Source organism: Girardinichthys multiradiatus, chromosome 21, assembly GCF_021462225.1.
Source record: "Girardinichthys multiradiatus isolate DD_20200921_A chromosome 21, DD_fGirMul_XY1, whole genome shotgun sequence".
Lineage (NCBI taxonomy): Eukaryota > Metazoa > Chordata > Actinopteri > Cyprinodontiformes > Goodeidae > Girardinichthys > Girardinichthys multiradiatus.
In genome coordinates this window covers 1,064,368-1,086,720 of record NC_061813.1, presented here as the reverse complement: position 1 = coordinate 1,086,720, position 22,353 = coordinate 1,064,368, and the positions used below count along the sequence as shown (strand labels likewise).

Here is a 22,353-nt window from a genome sequence, read left to right as displayed (position 1 = left end):
CCTTAGTGATGATCAAGTCCAAAATATGTCCCTGTTTGTGCGTTTGCTGTTTAACATGTTGAGTCAAACCAACATTTCTAAGAGTGTCACATAGATCTATTGTACTTCTGTCTTCAGGATTGTCCATGTGAATGTTGAAGTCTCTCACAATAATTAAACAGTCATAATCAACACATATCACAGATAAAAGCTCATTAAAATCACTGATAAAGTTTGTTTTGGACTTAGGGGGCCTGTAAATATTCAAGAACATGGTTCGGACCAGGCTCTTTACCTGGAGAGCCAAATATTCAAAAAAGTCAAATTTGCCCAGAAATACCTTTTTACACTAGCTTAGCTCTTTCTGTCACGTATAAGCACAGATATTTTATAACTATCTCCTATTAGGGGCCCAGGTTTTTCCTGGACATGCTCATTTCTGATAGAGTTACCACTGGGGCCCAGACTGTATCACAGAGAAGTGATTTGAAGGTCCTGATTAAGAGGAGAGAGATTAAGAGGTGGTGGAGGTCTGCAGCATTTGGAAGATGTTGATTTAGTAGCCGGGCCTCGGTCACGATGGGTGTTGAATGGAGAAGATGTCAGAATCATTTGGATCCCGATCTTAAGAGCTCCTTTCATGTTATCAGAATCCAGTAAAGCAAAAAGCGGGCTCAGTGGGGAGATGGGAGAGTTCTGTGCGGTCTGGGTCGGGGTCTGGGGTGAGGGGGTTTAACATGGGGGCGGTCTGGGTATGGGGGTATAATGGGGGGGGGTCCACTTCTCTTGTGGATTTCTGCGGAGATACCTTTTGTGATTCAATTCAAAAATTCAATTCAAAAATACTTTATTAATCCCAAAGGGAAATTAAATGTTGTTATAGCTCATATTATGAAGGTTTCTTCAAAGAGACGTTGTAGATGCTGATGGCTGTGGGCAGGAAGGATCTCCTGTAGCGCTCCGTCTTACAGCAGATCTGAAGAAGCCTCTGACTGAAGACACTCTGTTGTTGTAGGACAGTCTCATGAAGATGATGCTCAGGGTTCTCCATGATGTTCTTCATTTTATGAAGAATCCTTCTTTCCACAATGATATCCAGAGGTTCCAGAGGAGTCCCCAGAACAGAGCCGACCTTCTTTATCAGCTTGTTGAGCTTTTTTAAGTCCCTGGTTCTGATGCTGCTTCCCCAGCAGATGATGGAGAACAGATCACACTCTCCACAACAGACTTATAGAAGATATGCAGCATCTTGCGGCAAACACCAAATGACCTAAGCTTCCTCAAGATGTACAGTCTGCTCTGTCCCTTCTTGTAGATTGCTTCACAGTTGCATCTCCACTCTAGTCTGTTGTCCAGGTGAAAACCGAGGTATTTATACTCCTCCACCACCTCCACTTCTTCTCCCATGATTGAAATTGTTTTTGACTTATTCCTGTTTCTCTTAAAATCTACAATCATCTCCTTTGTTTTATTCACGTTCAAAATGAGATGATTGTTTCCACACCATGCCACAAAGCGGTCCACCACCTTCCTGTACTCATCTTCTTCTCCATCTCTGATCCACCCCACGACTGCAGAATCATCCGAGTATTTCTGCAGATGAGAGGAGTCTGTCTTGTACTGGAAGTCTGAGGTGTACAGAGTGAAAAGGAATGGTGAGAGTACTGTCCCCTGTGGTGCTCCTGTGCTGCTGACTACCTGGTTTGACTCATAACCCTTCAGTCTCACAAACTGTGGTCTGTTTGTCAGGTAGTCTTTGATCCAGGAGATTGTTGAGGCCTCCACCTGAGTCTTTTGGAGTTTCTGACAAAGCAAATCAGGTTGGATTGTATTAAATGCACTGGATAAATCAAAGAACATGATCCTCACAGTGCTGCTGGCTTTGTCCAGATGACAGTGGGTTTGTTGAAAAAGGTGTATGATGGCATCTTCAACTCCAACTCCACAGTGATAAGCAAACTGAAGGGGGTCCTGATGTTTTACTGTTTGCTTACTCAGGTGGGCCAACAGGAGTCTCTCTAGGACCTTCATGATGTGGGATGTCAGGGCAACAGGTCTATAGTCATTGAGGACTGATGGGTGAGTTTTCTTTGGTACCGGAACAAGACAGGAGGTTGAAGAGGTGCTGCAGAATCCCACAGAGCTGTTCTGCACAGGCCTTCAGGACTCTAGGGCTGACATGATCTGGACCTGCAGCCTTATTCCGGTTCAGTCTCTCCAGTTGCATCTTCACTTGACTTCTTGAGAAACACAGGTGGAAGGAGGAGGCAAAGGAAGCATCAGCATCTTCTGATATGGTTGAAGGTAAACATGTAGAAGCAGAAGGGTCTAGGGCTGAGGTGGAAGATAAAAAACTTGAGGTGTTACTGGACAGCTGTGGGTCCTGTGGGTCAAAGGAAGGTGGAATGTCTGTTTGGCTGTGAGCAGGAGAGGAGGATGCAAAGCTTGTTTCTGAACTGAACCTATTGAAGAATGTGTTCAGTTCATTGGTTCTGTCCAGACCTTCATCGGTCTGATCTTCTTTCTGCTTGAAGCCTGTGATCTTCTTCATCCCTGTCCACACATTTCTAATATTGTTTTGCTGGAGCTTGCTCTCCAGCTTCTTCTTGTACACCTCCTTGCTGTCTCTTATCTTGACTTTAAGTTGCTTCTGTAAACTCCTCAATAATTCTCTGTCTCCCTCTCTGAAGGCTCTATTTTTCTTGTTAAGCAGGTCCTTCAGGTCACTGGTGATCCAAGGTTTGTTATTGGGGAAGCATCTCACGGTTCTGGTGGGGATGATGTTATCCACACAGAAGTTTATATAGTCGGTTACACACTCAGTCATGGCATTGATGTCCTCTCCATGTGGCTGGCACAGTGCATCCCAGTCTGTAGCCTCAAGACAACCTTGCAGAGCTTCCTCAGCTTCCTGTGACCATTTTCTCACAGTCCTCTTTATTACAGGTTGCCTCTGAACAAGGGGCTTATATTTTGAGCAGAGAAAAACAAGATTGTGATCTGATTTCCCTAGACGAGGTCTTGCTGTAGAGATATATGAGTCCTTGATATTTGCATAAAACAAATCCAACGCTTTGTTTTCTCTGGTAGAGCAGCTGACAAACTGTTGAAACGTTGGAAGTGTAGCAGAGAGTGAAGCATGGTTAAAATCACCAGAAATTGCCACAAAAGCATTGGGGTTTTGTGTCTGTAGCTTAGCAACAACTGAGCTGATGGCATCACATGCAGTGTCGGCAACAGCGGAAGGTGGAACGTAAACTGTTGCCAAAATAACACTGGTGAACTCTCTGGGTGAATAATATGGACGAAAACTTACTGCCAACAGTTTAATATCTGGACTGCAGAGATGACACTTCACAGTAACATGTCCTGGATGATACCATCTGTTGTTCATAAGTACTGCCAGTCCACATCCTTTACATTTGCCGCTCCTCTTTAAATCTCTGTCTGCTCGTATGGTTAAAAAGCGAGGCAGAGAGACGCTGGAGTCGGGGATATGATCCTGCAGCCATGTCTCCATAAAACACATAATACTGCATGCCTGGTACTCTGGCTGGGTCCTTTGTAGGGCTTGGAGTTCATCCAACTTGTTTCCCAACGATGTCACATTGCCCATCAAAATCGACGGAAGAGATGGTTTGAACTTCCTCCTTCTCTCTTTTCTCTTAGCTCCTGCTCTGCATCCACGGCATTTCCTATTCAACTCATCAGGGATTTGGGGTTGTAGCTGAAGTTTTATTTGCGCTTTTGAGATATCAATCAGCTGCTCCAGGTTGTAAGAAACAGCCCCGTTGCCATGGCAATGCATCATAACAAATGTCCAAAAATAGAAAGTATTAGGAGAAATCCTCCAAGCTGCACAGCATCTGACACCGGAGAGTACAGTCTTCCAAAAAAAAATCAACTGTATCCACCACAAGAGGAATAGTTCCCGAAAAAGAATAAATCAGAATTAAAAGTAACAGAGCTACTCCAACCTGCTGCCACCTTGAGCGGCACAATTCTAGACCTCTCTTTCTCAGCCAACTGGCTGATTGTTTCTGCTGGAGCTGTTGGAGGCAGCGTTGTCATTGTTGTTGATACTCCATGTTCTCGGCTGAAGGTCGAAGCTGCTGGCGGATTATTTACGGAATAGAAGAGATTAGATGTGAGACGTCTGGCTCCCGGCTTGTTCAAACAGAAACCATCTTGCTTGAAGAGTTGTCTTTTTTCCCAAAAAATATTGAAGTTATCTATGAAGGTCACAGATGTAGTAGCACATGTTTTTTTCAAGCACTTATTAATCATCAGAAGTCTCAAAAAAACCTCATCTCCACAAACAATCGGTGCAAAGGGTCTGCTGAGAAACACCTTGATATTGAGACCTTCAGCTTTATTCAGCAGACGAGTGAAATCCTCCTTCAAGCCTTTTGATTTTTTCTTAGCCACGTCATCCATGGCTCCAAAGTCTATGATACGTTTTTCTAGAGTCAGGTGCTATTCTGTGATTCCCAGAATATTCTCTGAGATGTCGGACACCACATTACTGGTACCAATTATAACTTCCGTGTTTTTCTTGTTGGCAAAGGTTTTGATCCCATCCACAGCTGTGTTGCCCACTATTAGGGTTCTTGGTCTGGTGGGGTACTTTTTCTCTGGCAATTTAGGAGAAGACTGTTTAGAATGAAGGTTGTTCTCCAACCTTTTATTGTTCTCAAAAGATGGATAGTTTTCCTGGTTTTCATTCTGTAGTGGAGCAAATCTGTTCTGGAGGAGAACTCCATTATTTCCAGCTGTCTCACTCCTATCAGTTGTTGTGACAGCAGCTCGCTGTCAAAGTCTCCTTTTCCCAGGGGAAACGGGGGCATTTCTCTGTAATTCTGGCCATTCTAATTTATTTAATTGCTGAGATCTTCCAATGAGTCGTCCACCTTGATTTTTTGGGCATGCCCCTAAAACATGCCAGCGGGGTCTGCCGGTAGGTTTATTCTCAGTGTTCTGATTGCCGGCTGAGTTGTTAAGCTGGCTGTCACTGTTTGGGATCACAGGCAGAGTTGAATCATCGTTGTACCCCATGTTCACCTCCACATTCACTTCTAGTGATTTTCATCTCCAAAACAGCCAATTTCTGTAAACATTTGTTGAGGTCCTCTGTGGTGAATCAGAGACAGAATCAGAATCAGCTTTATTGCCAAGTTCGTGCATACAAACAAGGAATTTGACTCCGGTACACTTTGCTCTTTTGTTCTGTTTTTGCATTACAGAATATACAAATTTACAATTTTCAATGTACAATATACACATATCTAATAAAAAAGGTGCATTTGCAACATCTGTATGCTGTTGTTCTGTACTCTATTGAATGTTCATCAGAGAAACAGCCTGGGGGAAGAAACTGTCTCTGTGGCGGCTGGTTTTAGTGAACAGTGCTCTGTAGCGCCACCTGAAGGTAAAACTCTGAACAGTTTATGTGCAGGGTGTGTGGGGTCTGCAGAGATTTTAGCAGCTCTTTTCTTGACCCTAGACCTGTATAAGTCCTGGATGGAGGGAAGGTCAGCTCTGATTATTCTCTCTGCAGTCCTGATTATTTGTTGCAGTCTGGACCTGTCTTGTTTTGTGGATGATCCAAACCACACTGAGATGGATGAAGACAGGACAGACTGAATGATGGCAGTGTAGAAGATGACCAGCAGTTCCTGTGGAAGGTTGAACTTCTTGAGTTGCCTCAGGAAGTACAATCTCTGCTGGGCCTTCTTTCGAGCAGTGTCTATGTGCGAAGACCACCTCAGGTTCTCAGAGATGGTGGTTCCTAAGAACCTGAAGTGGTCCACGGCAGATACAGTGTTGAGGATGGTGAGGGGGGTGTATGGGGGTGGTGTTCTCCGAAAGTCCACCACCATTTTCACAGTCTTGAGTGGGTTCAGTTCAAGGTAGTTCTGACCGCACCAGTGTACCGGCCGATCCACCTGCTGTCTGTATGCAGACTCATCACCGTCCTGGATCAGTCGAATGACAGTGGTGTCGTCTGCAAACTTCAGGAGTTTCACGGACGGGTCCGATGAGGTGCAGTCATTTGTGTACAGAGAGAAGAGGAGTGGGGATAGAACACACCCCTGGGGGGCACCAGTACTTATTGATCTGGATCGGTAGAAGATGCTCCCCAGTCTCACCTGCTGGTGTCGGTCTGTCAGGAAGCTGTTGATCCACTGACAGGTGGAGGCTGGGACGTTGAGCTTTGTGAGCTTCTGGTAGAGGATGTCTGGTATGATGGTGTTGAAGGCCGAGCTGAAGTCTACAAACAGGATCCTGGCGTACGTCCCTGGGTGGTCGAGGTGTTACAGGATGAAGTGTAGACCTAAGTTAACAGCATAATCTGCCGACCTGTTTGCTCGGTAAGCAAACTGCAGGAGGTCCAGCAGGGGGCCTGTGATGTCTTTCAGGTGCTTCAACACCAGCCGCTCAAAGGATTTCATGACCACAGACGTCAGGGCAGGAGGCAGGAGGGGACCTCACATTTCTCCAGTGACTTGTTGAAGATCCTTGTGAAGATCGGAGCAAGTTGATTTGCGCAGGCTTTCAGACATGATGGGGAGACGTTATCAGGTCCTCCAGCTTTCTTTATTTTCATGCACTGAAAGAGTCTGTTTACATCTTCCAGCACCTCGGAGATCTTTAGTGCAGGCAAAGGATCTGAAGGTAGGGGGGTTGGTCGCTTTATGGGAGGAATTTGTTCCTGAATGGGATGTAGAGGGGATGATTTGAGGTGTGAATGGCTTCTTGTCATGTCTGCAGTAGAAGCCATTTAGACGGTTGGCCAGGAGACGACTCTGTTCAGGATGGGTGGAGGGGTTCTTGTACACAGTCAGGTTTCTCAGACCAGTCCATACAGCTGAAGTGTCACCAGTAGAAAGGCTGTTCTTCAGCTTCTCACTGTAGCTTCTCTTAGCTGCTTTGATCTCTTTTGTTAGTTTGTTCCTGGCCTGCCTGTACCGCGCCCAATCTTTGCTGTGAGCATTTTGTGCTGATTAGCTGGCGTCAACTTGTCCTGCTTTCAGGTTCGATTATAATATCATCAAAATCCATATTAACACGTCAGCTTCTTTCTATACTATACCAGATTGCGCTCCACATCACCACCGAAATCTGTTGCTTGTCATAATACACACTTCATCTGAAAAATTTCATCCAAATCAGTTCATTTGAGATATTCTGCAAACAGAAAGAGACAGACAGACAAACACCGACAAAAACATAACCTCCTTGGCAGAGGTACAGTGCCTTGTGAAAGTACTCGGCCCCCTTAAACTGGTCAACCTCTTGCCACATTTCAGGCTTCAAACATAAAGATATAAAATTCAAATTTTTTGTGAAGAATCAACAACAAGTGGGAAACAATCATGAAGTGGAGTGAAATTAATTGGATGTGTCAAACTTTTTTAACAAATAAAAAACTGAAAAGTGGGGCGTGTAATATTATCCGGCCCCCTTACTTTCAGTGCAGCAAACTGACTCCAGATGTTCAGTGAGGATCTCTGAAGGATCCAATGTTGTCCCAAATGACTGATGATGATAAATAGAATCCACCTGTGTGTAATCAAGTCTCGTATAAATGCACCTGCTCTGTGATAGTCTCAGGGTTCTGTTCAAAGCGCAGAGAGCATCATGAAGACCAAGGAACACACCAGCCAGGTCCGAGATACTGTTGTGGAGAAGTTTAAAGCCGGATTTGGATACAAAAAGATTTCCCAAGCTTTAAACATCCCAAGGAGCACTGTGCAAGCAATCATATTGAAATGGAAGGAGCATCAGACCACTGCAAATCTACCAAGACCCGGCTGTCCCTCTAAACTTTCATCTCAAACAAGGAGAAGACTGATCAGAGATGCAGCCAAGAGGTCCATGATCACTCTTGATGAACTGCAGAGATCTACAGCTGAGGTGGGAGAGTCTGTCCACAGGACAACAATCAGTCGTACACTGCACAAATCTGGCCTTTACGGAAGAGTGGCAAGAAGAAAGCCATTTCTCAAAGATATCCATAAAAATTCTCATTTAAAGTTTGCCACAAGCCACCTGGGAGACACCAAACATGTGGAAGAAGGTGCTCTGGTCAGATGAAACCAAAATCAAACTGTTTGGCCACAATGCAAAATGATGTGTTTGGCGTCAAACATGGTGGTGGCAGCATCATGGTTTGGACCTGCTTTTCATCAGCAGGGACAGGGAAGATGGTCAAAATTGATGGGAAGATGGATGGGTCCAAATACAGGACCATTCTGGAAGAAAACCTGTTGGAGTCTGCAAGAGACCTGAGACTGGGACAGAGATTTATCTTCCAACAAGACAATGATCCAAAACATAAAGCCAAATCTACAATGGAATGGTTCACAAATAAACATATCCAGGTGTTGGAATGGCCTAGTCAAAGTCCAGACTTGAATCCAATCGAGAATCTGTGGAAAGAGCTGAAGACTGCTGTTCACGAACGCTCTCCATCCAACCTCACTGAGCTCCAGCTGTTTTACAAGGAAGAATGGGCAAGAATTTCAGTCTCTCGATGTGCAAAACTGATAGAGACAAACCCCAAGTGACTTGCAGCTGTAATTGCACCAAAGGGTGGTGCTACAAAGTATTAATGCAAGGGGGCCGAATAGTATTGCACGCCCCAGTTTTCAGTTTTTTATTTGTTAAAAAAGTTTGACACATCCAATAAATTTCATTCCACTTCATGATTGTGTCCCACTTGTTGATTCTTCACAAAAAATTTGAATTTTATATCTTTATGTTTGAAGCCTGAAATGTGGCAATAGGTTGAAAAGTTCAAGGGGGCCGAATACTTTCGCAAGGCACTGTAATAACAGACTCGATGCACTAATTTGGTTCTAAATTATCACTGGCTTCAAATGACAGTTGTTGACATTCCACAAAATGCTGCAGAGAACTACTGAAATAGTTGCCTTTAAAAAGGGTAAATGGATTGAACGTATATAGCATCTTTCCAGTCATACTGACCACTCAACGCACTTCCCACTAGAGCTACACACACGCACACACGTTCATACACCAGTACACAGATCTGTAGGCAACTTGAGGTTGAGTGACATGTCCAGGGGCACATCAACATGTGGCAGGAGGATACTAGAATAGAATCCACAACTTTCAGATTGCAATCATACTAAAGTCTTTGCCTAACTGTTTGGAGTCACTTTCTCCTGTTGAGTCATCAACATTTTGTCACAGTCTGAGTCTGAGTGTGTGTGTGTGGATGTGTGTTGCGTGAGTGTTGTGTACTTGTTTTTCTAACCATTCAGTTTCCAGTTGGTGCTGGAGTTCCCAGGTGCGCTGGATGACAGGTGTTTTCCATCTGCTGATTGCATGGAGGAGTACTTAAGAGGGAGGCTGCCAGCACTTCAATGCCAGAGTGTTTGCCTTAGTGGTAACAAACTCAGCCACTACTGATTTTTGTACTTCGTTTTTGAACTCAAATAATCTTGCATTTTGTTCCCACGCAGGTTTCTACCTGAGGCTTTGTTTACCATGCTGAGTTCCAACTTCGTTCCAGTGTATCTCTGAGCATCTGGATTATCAGCTACTGAGTTAAGGAACTACCTTCTTGTGGATTTCTCTCACTTCCGTCTGTTCCTTTCGGACTCGGACCAAGCTGGCGGCTTCCCGTTTTCCTCGACTCCAGGACCCAGGCATCAGCACACCCTGCTTCCTCCTCCATCTAGAACATTGGCACCGAGCTCACCACAGAGAAGACAACTGAACAATCTTCCGTCGCAAGTTAAGTCTCTGAATCTCTCTACCCCTGGCAGTTCTTGCTCCAGCAATTTAGTAAGCCATTTCTCTGATCTTAGTAATCAGTTGCTTCATATCATTCGTTTGTTCACCAATCCATTTTGCTTCCTTCCCTTACAGTTGGTGTTCCCAGTTCCCGTCCTAGACTACTTTGTGGACAATAAAAACCGTAAAACTTTTCCGAGTGTTCTCTGTATGTGGGTCTAATCTATAACGAAAATGACACATTTAGTTTGCTGATGTCATTTGTTTACTTGTCAAATGATTAATCTCTAAAAAGAAAAAGATATAATAATGACATCATATTGCTTTAAAGCTGACAAGACAAACCATCATATTCACCAGTGAGAGTTAACCTTAAGCTGACCGCCTTGACAAATTGATGCTAAGCAGCCATTGCGCTGAATACTGAAAAACATAGGCTGTCAGTGAGTGCACTGTTAATCCTTCAGAGATCAGATTAAGAGAGGAGAAAATGGGATTAGAAGTCAGGAGAATGTGGGCTGAATGTGTCTGACCAGACAGACAGACAGCAGGGTAACAAGGTGTCTGGGACTGAGAGCTGCCTTGGATAGCAGGCAAAGCAATAATCAGGGCCAGACTCACAACAGCACACCTGTTGTGTAAATAATGGAACATATGTAACTGATTAAAAAATTTCTGATTATACACATGATTTATTTTGGCTTGTACTTTTAAGTTCATGTCATGTGGACTACCAAACTAGAGCAGAAAGAATGTTTTGGATAGTTGATAGAAAAAAGTTCCATCCTGAAGGAACCAAATCTTCATGATATTTGGACATTCACAGTTTACAGTTTAGTTAGTAGAACTGAGTTATGGCTTACTGAAGTCTGTACACTAATTATGATTATTCTGTCCAGTGTTAAAGAACTTTCACTGAAGAATGAATCTTAACTTCACGAATTTGCTCTAACTTTATACATCAACCAATCAGAATTCTACCGATTTACATTCAAAACAAAAAGGTACCGATGTTGATTATCAAAAAATACTCAACCCACATAAAACCTTCAGAAGAGTTAAATGAGTGAATGTAAAAATTATTTAACTTTAAAAAGGAAGATGTTCCCTTCTCTGGTGTTTGAGAAAAGCTCCTCTTGTTCTTCTAATGGGTTGAAGCTAGCATAGTTGAGGTTTGTGCTGTGCCATGTTATTTTATTTTACTGATAAAAATTCCCCACACATTCCCTTTAGAAACATCTAATATGTCAGTTTGAGTCACTGCTGAGGATGAGTTTTTTCCGACATTTGCCATGTAGGACAATAAGGGAATTTGTTTCAGCCTATTTCAGGGATCAGTAAGGAGACTTCTGTATGTAAGGCCTAGCAAAGTGTTGAGTTTTATCCTTCTGTGTGGGTGCCACTGAGCAGCTACCTTGAATGTGGAAACCACAATAACAGGCAGTAAACATTGTTCCTGGCCCAAAACTGTACACTAGCAAGATGGTGTGGAATTAAAAGTTGAAAAAATGAATACATGAAAATGGTTAAAAGAAGATAAAAACAGTAGATGCTAGCTATCAAAATGGGTAAAACTGAAAGTTCATGAAAAAGCTAAAGTCTAATCCAGTGCTGCCTAAACTTGGTTCAAATAATGTTAAAGGGACCAAATCAACAAATCTATACAAACTTCATAGCAGCTGCACCCAAGTGCAATGCAAAATGGCAGAGGAGTGGTGTCAAGTACGTGGCCAGGGTGTGCCAGCTGCCAGGAAATTGGCCTGATCTCATTGTGTCAAGTATAAAGTTTGATGCAGAGCAGGTTTTGGTGTTCAGAGGTGGTTCTTCGATGAATTGCAAACAGGGAATACCCTTCTGCCACCCAATGGGCTCTCCATTGACATAAAAGTAAGATATACTTTATCTATTGCTTCATTAGAAGACAGGCTCTAATTTCCTTCCTTATGAAGAACATGGCAGCTTGGTCTTGGTTAACAGGATTAACTCAACAATAACAGTCAGCGGTTGTAATATAAAACAAATATGGAAAAGAGTATGGGGTATGAATACTTCTGCAAGGCACTGTTCTTTTTATATTTTAGGAAGTTTCAAACGTTTTATCAATCCCTATCCTTTTGTCTTCGTGTTTTTGTATTTGGCTTTGGAGTCAAAATTTGATCTTAAGTGATGTAATAATGTAAATAACTCAGTTTTTTAAAACACGTATTTAAAATCTTAAAAAAAAAAAAAAAAACAGCCACATTTGGAGCAGCTGAATTATTGCATCATATTTAGGACAGAAAATAATATGGTGTTTCACCATCACAGAGCTCCTTCCATAGTTGAATTGAAGCCAATATCAACCTAGACTCTTGCAAAATCCACAAAACTTAAGAGATATGTCAGAAAACAGTCATTTTGCCTGTTCGCGTCAGCAAAGCTGATCTACAGACGAGGTGGTAATCGTATTGCGTGTGCAATAGTTTGATTACATTGTTTAAATGTCAACATATGCCTGGGGAGGGTTTTGTTTATGGAGTAAAAAAATTATTTTGTGTCACCAAAAAACAATTTAAACAATCAAACACATTGTATATTGTTAAAATATTGGCAAAACAAACAAAACGAATGTAGTAAAATTGGAAACTAATTTATTTTTACGTATATAAATGTTCAATTTAACTTTTTTTGCAGGACAGTTAGGTGACGCTATGTTTTGAAATTAGCAACGCTATAACATACAGATAGCCAACTCCTACAAAAATCTATTTTAATGTTGCTAATATTATGTTCAGGCTTAAATGTTGTGGCTTTTTATGATAAACTCCAAACTCTTTAAACATATATTCGCAAAAAACAACAGAACCCGGTGAGTCTTGAAAAACAATTAAAAGATCAAGGGAGACAAATTAATTAACAGGCATATTTGTCTTTTATATTGTTAATGCTGATTGGCCAGTTTGTTGTGAGTTACATTGAGCAAGAAAAGAGAAATAATCTCATCAGGACAGATAACAAACCTGTTGTGAGTAGCACAATAGAAGTTAACTAACTGTAACAATCCATAAAAGCGAGGGCCGAAGAGAGCAGGAGGAAAAAATCAGCAACTGGATCATTTATTAATGATGCAGCATAACAATCCCTGCATATTTCTAGGAACACAGCAGATGATCTGTTTGTTTTTCATCTAGTTCCAGCCAGTAGCACACGCAATTTCCTCATTTAAATAGGGCTGTCCGCACCTGTTCTACACCTGTTATTAATTGCACGCGCAATCTTTGAAAATCCCACGCAACACACCAACCTTTTGCATGTGCAATTTTTTTATAGTACACACAAATTAGCACCCGCTATTTGAAGATCAGACCCTATATATACTAATGTACTAATGATGTGATAACATTTACAGACCATGATTGGGCTATTTGTGTGCTTTTTGTGTCTGTTTTAGCATAAAATAAACTAGACATTGCTTCTGAACCTCTTTTCTTCCCCTCAGTTAACTTTGAATTATTGATTATGTTCTATATCATATACCCACTCACAAGACGTTTTGGATATTCAGCCTTCTGATTATATCTCGGAATGCAAATAAAATGCACTATAACCTTTAAAGGTGACCTTAATTAGACCATCTCAAAACTTTAAAGGCACCTGTCCATCTGTTCAATATTTCAGTAATAATTCCATCACATCCTTTTCTCCAACAAGGCAAGTCCAAACAAAAATCACAAGTGTCTGATGACTGAACCAAACCCCTCACTGTTCTGGTTCAGAAACAACTTGTAAGTAAACAGTTCTCCTCATCATGATGTTCATATTTTAACATCGTGAGGCCAAGACAATGACCACCAGATCATCAACAGTACCTGGCTACTGCATGTTCTCAAAGGGAAGTTGCCACAAGCTTAGAGAAGTGGTTCTCAACTGGTAGGGGTTCAGGACTCACCATTACCTCCTGCTGACAGGTTGCAACCCAAGTCGAGGAATTAACATAATACAAATAAGGAATAATGACTTGAACAGTGACACGTACACGTAAGTGTTCATCAGTCACCAGAAAATGCTGGGTAATTATTCTCCGGTTTGCATAAACTTTAGCTCATGTGTTGCAGATATCTTAGAAACTAATTAGCACTGCTTTATGTTATCTATCATTGTGTTTAAAACACATTAACTCCAGAAACCGGAAGGCAACTGTACAAGAACTTCTCCTGAAGAGACGTGGAAATGTTTTTGAAAGAACAGGCTACTGAACATTTTAAACATTCATTCATTCATTCATCTTCTATACCGCTTATTCCATTGTGGGCGACAGGGGAGCTGGTGCCTATCTCCAGCAGTCTATGGGCGAGAGGAAGGGTATGCTCTGGACAGGTCACCAATCCATTGCAGGGCAACACAGAGACACACAGGACAATCAACCATGCACACACCCATTCACACCTAAGGCCAATTTTCGAGAGACCAATTAACCTAACAGTCATGTTTTATGGACTGTGGGAGGAAGCCGGTGTACTCGGTGAGAACCCACGCATGCACAAGAAGAATATGCAAACTCCATGCAGAAAGACCCCCGGCCGGGAGTCGAACCCAGGACCTTCTTGCTAGAAAGCAACAGTGCTACCAACTGCACCACCGTGCAACCCACCATTTTAAAAATTTCTACTCTAATTTTTAATTTTTTGCACAAACCTTATATGCCATCTATTGGTGGAGTGCCTGTGTGTTGTGTCCAAATTCAGCGGCGGCATCATTCGAAGGTCTATGTAGGCCGGGTGGCCGGAAGTGATCGGACGGTCTAGCCTTCACCAGCTGTTCCCACACTTACCTCAGTGTAACTTCTATCACCTGACAACCGTGACAGCGTGATGCACAGTGCTGTGAAGCCATAAAAATGGAGTCCGTAGGTTAACCCCGCTGTCTCCACTTTATATATTTCTGATGGCTTATAAACTTGTTTTCTTCAAAATATTCTTTTTCTTTTTTTTTATCTTTTAAATTTATTCTCGCTCAATAATAAGCCATTTAAAATGTTTAAAATACCTTTCATGGTTATAGATATAAAAAAATACTACATAAAGTATATTACTGACAAGTACTACTTAATCTATTGGTAAAACATATAACAATTTAAACACTCACTTAACTTTCTTAACCGAGTTTAAATCAATTCATTTGTTGAGCATTATAACAAATAATCCAAATATTAACATCAGATATATTCTGACTGAATTATATCTGTGTTTGACTCCCACTCATTGGTGAAAAAAAAGCCCGCACCACAGCTGCACTGCACCTGTACCAAGTTTATAGAGTGGAATAACTTTGGCAATTTTCATCTTTTCTGGAAATTTACCCGATTGAAATGGCAGATTACAGATGTAAATCAGAGGCTGGATAATTTCCTCAATTACCTTCTTGATTATTGTCATATCATTACCATCACCATCAGTTGACCTTTTGCTTTTACATTTATTGACAAAATCTATAATTTATTTTCCTCCCACCGCAGTGAGAAACATAGAATAATGATTTCTACTCATTAATGTTTCATTCAGAGCTCCAGTTGTTATAGGATCAGGGATTTTTTCTGCCAATTTGGGTCACACACTCACAAAAAATTTTTTGAAATTATGAACAACGTCATTACTCTCCTCCAAATTGCCATCATTATTTATGAAAAACTGCGGAAAATTAATTTTTCCCAAGTTTTTCTTGAAAATATTATTTAATACATTCCAAATCCCTTTGATTTTTATCTTATGTCTATCTCATAATTTACTGTAGTAATCCTGTTTAGCTATTCGTAGAATAGCAGTTAATTTATTCTTATATTTCTTATATTTATTCTCCACTTCCAAGGATATATACTTTATGAAACCTCTATAAAGTTTGTTCTTTTTTTTGCAGGCATTTTGCAAACCCTTTGTCATCCATGGAGCTTCTGAGTATTTGTTTTTGTTAGAGTACTTAGAAAATGTTCATATGCTATATCAACATTATCTTCTTGCAAAACAGACTCCCAGTTGTGTTTCAGTAAATCATCTTTGAAAGATATGAGTGATTCCTCTGTTTTTACTCTTTTAAAGTGTGGATTACTTTTATCCTTATTTTTCATATAGAAATTGTCGCTAACAACAAAGACTTGAAGATGATCACTAATATGCTGAATAATTAATCCACTTATTGTATTATTATCTAAGATATTAGTAAATATATTATCTATTAATGTGGCACTGTTCAGTGTGATCCTGCTGGGTCTAGTGATTTTGGGAAAAAGGCTCAAACTGTACATGGTGTTAATGAACTCTTCAGTAGGTTTATGATTATTTGAGTTAAGTAGATCAATATTAAAGATGAAAAAGACCTTCTGAGATGTAGCTGTGTATGTTTGCTCAAACCATTCTCTATATATTTCCATATTGAAACCGGGAGCTCTGTAAACACAACTGACATTGACATTTTTTGACTTTTCCATATATATTTCAACGGTTATACACTCAAATACATCTTTAGTCATTCTGGTAAAGTTTTCTACTATTTTATACCTTACGTTTTTATCAACATACACAGCTACTCCTCCTCCAGGTTTCCCTTCTCTGCTGATATAATTGAACTCATAACCTTCCAGCTCAAAGTCAGCCCTCTTCTCATGACTGATCCAGGTTTCAGAGATCGCTATGATGCTGAATGGCTGTTTAAACTGGCTCAGACAGTTTTTGATGCTGTTAAAGTGTGCAAATAAACTTCTGCTATTGAAATGTATGATTGAAAGCTAATTATCTACTTGAACTTCCATGTTGTATTGATCCATTGTGTAGTAGCAGCAGTTATCAACCATATCATTAATCAATCATATCATTAAAATAAAGAAAACTCTTTGAATGGGAAGGTGTGTCCAAACTTTTAGTCTGTACTGTATGTATTATTTAGAAAGTCAGTAAGGCTTAATGCAAAAAAACACAGTTGGTCAGATTTTGTACATCACTGGAGTTTATTTTTTGCCCACCGTTCAAGAAAAAATGTTCTTTGAAAAAAAAAAGACATACAAATATTTTAATCTAGAAATTTTCTTTACTTGCAGATAACTTCTAAAGTCGTAAGAAAAAGATAATTTGGTCAGATTTACAATATATATTTTTTTACTTACCTTTAAAGACTTCCATAGCTTAGAAGTAGAAACCTGGCCTTGAAAATTGAAAACTTTAGTTAGAAATCTTTGGACAGGTGTTTGCAGTAAAACAATGTTGTGTCCTCGTGCTTGTTATATACTTAATGGGCTTTTATTTTCTTTCAGAATATCATGGAAGAGGCTGAGCTGCTGAAGGAGAGGCTACAGGCAATAACGGTAAAAAAAAACATGTCACTTAGTTTCCTCTAATATTTAACATTTACCACAGCTGGGCCGCACAAAGCGAGGGATCTTTGACCACTCCTCTGTTCACACTCTCTAGATGGTCCAGAGTCCTGGATCCTATGTCATAGATTCTTCCCTTCAGCTCACCCCACTGATTCCCTGAAACTTGTAGGCCTACTGACTGTGATCATGATGGAAAAGATTGATTTAGCTTATGTTTAGCCATGTCTGTGTTACTTCAGATCTACCAGTTAAAGACCTTTTAATGACCCATCATCAGTTTTCTGCCAGGTAATTTCCAGATGTACTAAAGAATCCACATGGCATCCCAGGGCCTTTGGGAGAGAAACTGGCCCACAAAGGAGCCAGCTTTAACAATTTTTGTGCCCTAGGCGAGATCACAGTTGTATGCGTTAAAGCTTTAATTTGAATAAATATTGATTGTTGCAGACTGTTACCCATCTAAACTGACCTAATCCATCAAATCTAGTTTATTACACAGCTTTCACTACAATAACAGAAAGTTGTTTTTAATAATAGGTACTGTTGTTTTTCTATAATAGAGTCCTTTAGAGAAGGTCAACTATGTGGCAAAACTGTCTCAAAACATTTTAAAATATGTGTGGTAGCTAAAGTTCATGTTGTTTTCTGTCTCTGTGGAAGTTTAGAGAAGCATGAAAATTTCACTGTTTTTTTGGGGTAGTAAAGATGGCCTTTCAGAGCCTCCCTGTGTGGACAGACAAGGCAAATATTTCCTCATTTTCCAGGACAGATGTAGATTAGATTTATCTGCTGCTGAACAGAACAAGAAGAACATGCAGCTGCAGCAGAGAGAATGATGGATGGGTCTAGCGTAATTAATTATATTTGGATCATGGATTTTTAAGTAAAAGATCTTGCACTACACTTATATAGTTACACAGCAGCTAAAAGTATCTACAGCAGCAGAACAGAGCTGCATAATGTTCTTGTTGAGACCATCAGACCAGCGCTGCTGCGGGGGAAGCTGGAGGATGCAGGAGTGGATGGACACCTTGTTGCCTGGACCACTGATTGCCTGACTGACCGGCCACAGTACGTGAGTTAGAGGTGGTAGTCTGCAGCACTGGGGCCTCTCAGGGTACTGTCCTTTCACCATTTCTTTTCAGCCTTTACACCGCAGACTTCCCTATAACAAGGAGACCTGTCATCTCCAGACATTCTCTGATGACTCAGCCATTTGGGCTGTGTGTCTGCGGGTAACAAGCTAGAGTACCGGTCGATCATCATGGACTTTGTGGTGTGAGCGCAACCACCTGTGCTTGAACACCAGTAAGACGAAGGAGATGGTAAACGACTTCAGGAGAAGGACACCACCTCACTCACTAGTAATCATCCAGGGGAAGGACACTGAGACAGTAAACGGTTTAAAATACTTTGGTGTTCACCTTAACAATAAACTGGACTGGTCCCATACCACCCTGTAGAAGAAGGGCCAGAGCCTCCATCTTCTGAGGAGACTGTGGTCCTTTCGGATTCTTAGAAATGTTGGCCAACTGAAAAGTATGAACAAATACAGCACTCAATACTTAGTCGGGGCTCCTTTTGCCTGGATTATTGCAGCAATGCAGCGTGGCATGGAGTAGATCAGTCTGTGACAATGCTCATGTGTTATGAGAGCCCAGGTTGCTCTGATAGTGGCCTTCAGCTCTTCTGAATTGTTAGGTCTGGTGTTTTTCATCTTCCTCTTCACAATACCGCATAGATTATCTATGGGGTTAAGGTCAGGCGAGTTTGCTGACCAATTAAGAACAGGGATACCATGGTCCTTAAACCAGGTACTGGTAGCTTTGGCACTGTGTGCAGGTGCCAAGTCCTGTTGGAAAATGAAATCTGCATATCCATAAAGTTGATCAGCAGCACGAAGCAAGAAGTGCTCTAAAACGTCCTGGTAGACGGCTGTGTTGATCTTGGACCTCAGAAAACACAGTGGACCAACACCAGCTGATGACAATGGCACTCCAAACTATCACCGAATGTGGAAACTTTACATTGGACCTCAGGCAATGTGGATTCTGTGCCTGTCCTCTCTTTCTCCAGACGCTGGGACCTTGATTTCCAAAGGAAATTGAAAATGTACTTTCATCAGAGAGCATAACTTTGGACCACTCAGCAACAGCCAAGTATTTGTTGTCTTTAGCCCAGGCAAGATGCTTCTGACGCCGTCTCTTGTTCACAAGGAATGTGACATCTGAAACCCATTTATATACGTCTGTGCGTGGTGGTTCTTGAAGCACTGATTCCAGCTGCAGTCCTCTCTTTGGGAATCTCCCCCACATTTTTAAATGGGTTTTGTATCACAATCTTCTCCAGGGTGCGGTTATCCCTATTGCTTGTACACTTTTTTCTACCACATGTTTTACTTCCCTTCACCTCCCTGTTAATGTGCTTGGACACAGAGCTTTGGGAACAGCCAGCCTCTAGCAATAATCTTTTGTGTCTTGCCCTCCTTGTGCAAGGTGTCAATGGTTGTCCCTTGGACAACTTTCAAGTCAGCAGTCTTCCCAATGATTGTGTAGTCTACAGAACTAGACTGAGAAGCCATTTAAAGGCCTTTGCAGGTGTTTTGAGTTAATTAACTGATTAGAGAGTGGCACCAGGTGTCTTCAATATTTAACCTTTTCACGAAATTCAAATTTTCTGAGATACTGAATTTGGGATTTCCATTAGTTGTTAGTTATAATAATCAAAATTAAAAGAAATAAACATCTGAAATACAACAGTCTGTGTGTAATGAATGAATATAATATACAAGTTTCACTTTTTGACTGTATTTACTGAAATAAATCAATGTTATCATTATATTCTAATTTTATGACCAGCACCTGTACAGTTGGGAGGAATTGTACCTGGATTGGGTTCAGAAGCCTTAGCTTCAAAGACCAAGTCCTGATCTCCCAAGTAAGAGATCTAACAATACAAGGGTCATATTGTGGGTTTTAGTTAGGACAAACGTGCAAGTAGGAGAAGCCAGGAGCCAGACAATTAAAGATAAGTTGCATTTAATAGTTCACACTCACAGAACTCTGACAGGACAGACGACTCTTCATGACAAAGATATGAATGACCAGGACATAGCCGTGAACAATAGTAACAACAGGGTTTAAATACAGACAGAACAGCAGGACGAACCAATGAACAACGAGACTAACTAATCAAGGGAAACTAGGAACAGGTGTGGAACAGAGTGCAGGGAGACAGAGGGAGTGAGACCAATTAATACAATAAACACAGAACAGAAAGTACAAAAAAGGACCATACTAAGTAAAATGAACAAAAACACAAGCACAAAACATACACACAGGCTGGGCATGACAAGAAGATGGTAGAATCGTAGTGATAGGGGCTTCTTCGTTGGAGGAGTACTGTCTAGACAAGGCATTGGGGTTGGTGTTCTTCGAACCGGATCTGTAGTAGCTAATGAAGTTACAATGGGAAAAGAGGAAAAACTATTGGGACTGACATTGGGTAAGACCCTTAGCTTCTTGGAGGTATGAAAGATTTTTATGGTCTGTCCAGACAACTGATGTTCAGCTCCTTCTAACCAAGTTTGTCAATTTTCAAAAGCCAATTTTACAGCAAGTAGTTCTCCATATCCCATGTCATAATTTCTTGCTGAGGTGGTGAGATGACGAGAAAAAAAGTCAAAGGGATTAAGTTTATTATGAGATTCAGACTTTTGGATAAGAAAATCTCCTAGCCCAGTATCAGAAGCTTCGGCATCTATTACAGACATTTGGGATGTGACTGGGTGAGAATAGGAGCATGAGGAAACTCAGTTTTAAGCTACTGAAACAGTCTCTCAGTGTCCGGAGGGACAATGGAAATGTCTCTTGGATGAAATAAGTGGTTAGTGGAGTTTGACTATATTTTCTGATGAACCGAAGATAGAAGTTGGCAAAACCTGGAAAACATTGTAGCTGCTTTCATGTGGAAGGGGTAGGAACAATGAGAATTCAAGTTTTTCTGGGTCCATCTTCACCTGCCGTGTTTGAGGATATGGCCAAGGAAGATTATTGAAAGAACATGGAACTCACGTTATTCTACTTTGAAATATAACTTGCTTCTAAGGAGTAGTTGCAGGACCAATCAGACATGCATTGTGTTCTTGGATGGTCTTGGAAAAAATCAGGATGTCGTCTAGGTAGATGAACACAAATTGTTTATGGAAGTCTTGCAGAACATCATTAACCAGAGACGAAAAGACAGCTGGTGAGCAAATAGTCATCACTAAGTACTTAGAGTTACCTAAAGTAATTCTAAAGGCAGTCTTCAATTCATCTCATTCCCTGGTCCTAAAAAAATGGTAGGCATTTTGAAGGTCAAGAGTGGAGAAGATGGTTGAAGCATGAACAAGTTCAAAGGCAGAGGTTAGAAGGGGTAATGGGTATTTATTCTTGACAGTGATCTGATTTAGGCCACGGTAGTCAATGCAAGGTCAAAGAGAAGGATTTTTTTGGCCTCAAAGAAAAAGCCTGCATCCATGGGAGAACAAATTGATGAAAAATACCAGCAAAAAGTTGCTATATCCACGCAGTCTCTCTCTGGTTATAAAGACAGATTATAAAGACAACTAGAAGGTTCAGGAGCTCTGGGAAACAGTTATATTGCACAATCATTTGGTCTGTAGGGAGGTAAGGACAGTGCTTGGGACTTGCTAAACACCTGTTTGAGGTAATGTTAACTCTTAGGCACGCTGGACATATCGGGAAAGGCATCCTATTTATCCAATGTGAAGGAACCTGCAGACAACGGGTGCTTTAGGACTCGACTCGAATCTCTTTCCGGTTGAACTGGGGATCATTTAGGGTGAGTTAGGGGTATCTGAGAACTAGAATAGACTGATGAGAAGGAAACACAAATAAGGTGGTATTTCGTGATGGTTTCTTGAGATGATTAGTTACATAGGTTCTGTTTTGTTACTGTCAGGGGTAGTAACATAAATGGAGGAATCAAGAGGAACAGTGGAGATCCCAAGTTACATAGCAATATTCCTTAGTGCAGGCAGAGGATCTGAAGGTGGGGGGTTGGTTGTTTTACGGGTCAAATTTGTTCCTGAATGGGATGTGGAGGAGATGATTTGAGGTGTGAATGGCTTCTTGTCATGTCTGCAGTAGAAGCCATTCAGACGGTTGGCCAGGCGAGGACTCTGTTCAGGATGGGTGGGGCTCTTGTAGGCAGTCAGGTTTCTCAGACCAGTCCATACAGCTGAAGTGTCACCAGTAGAAAGG

At 41.1% G+C, this 22,353-nt stretch overlaps 1 protein-coding gene across 1 annotated transcript in view; it reads left to right on the top strand.

The window, feature by feature from the left end:
• LOC124858004 (histone acetyltransferase KAT6A-like) overlaps positions 1-22,353 on the top strand; it is an 88,587-nt gene that overhangs the window by 5,931 nt on the left and 60,303 nt on the right. The window contains exon 2 of the mRNA XM_047349682.1: positions 17,024-17,074. Coding sequence (XP_047205638.1) covers positions 17,030-17,074 — 45 coding nt within the window. The 5' untranslated portion in view covers positions 17,024-17,029. The remainder of the gene's footprint in view (positions 1-17,023; positions 17,075-22,353) is intronic.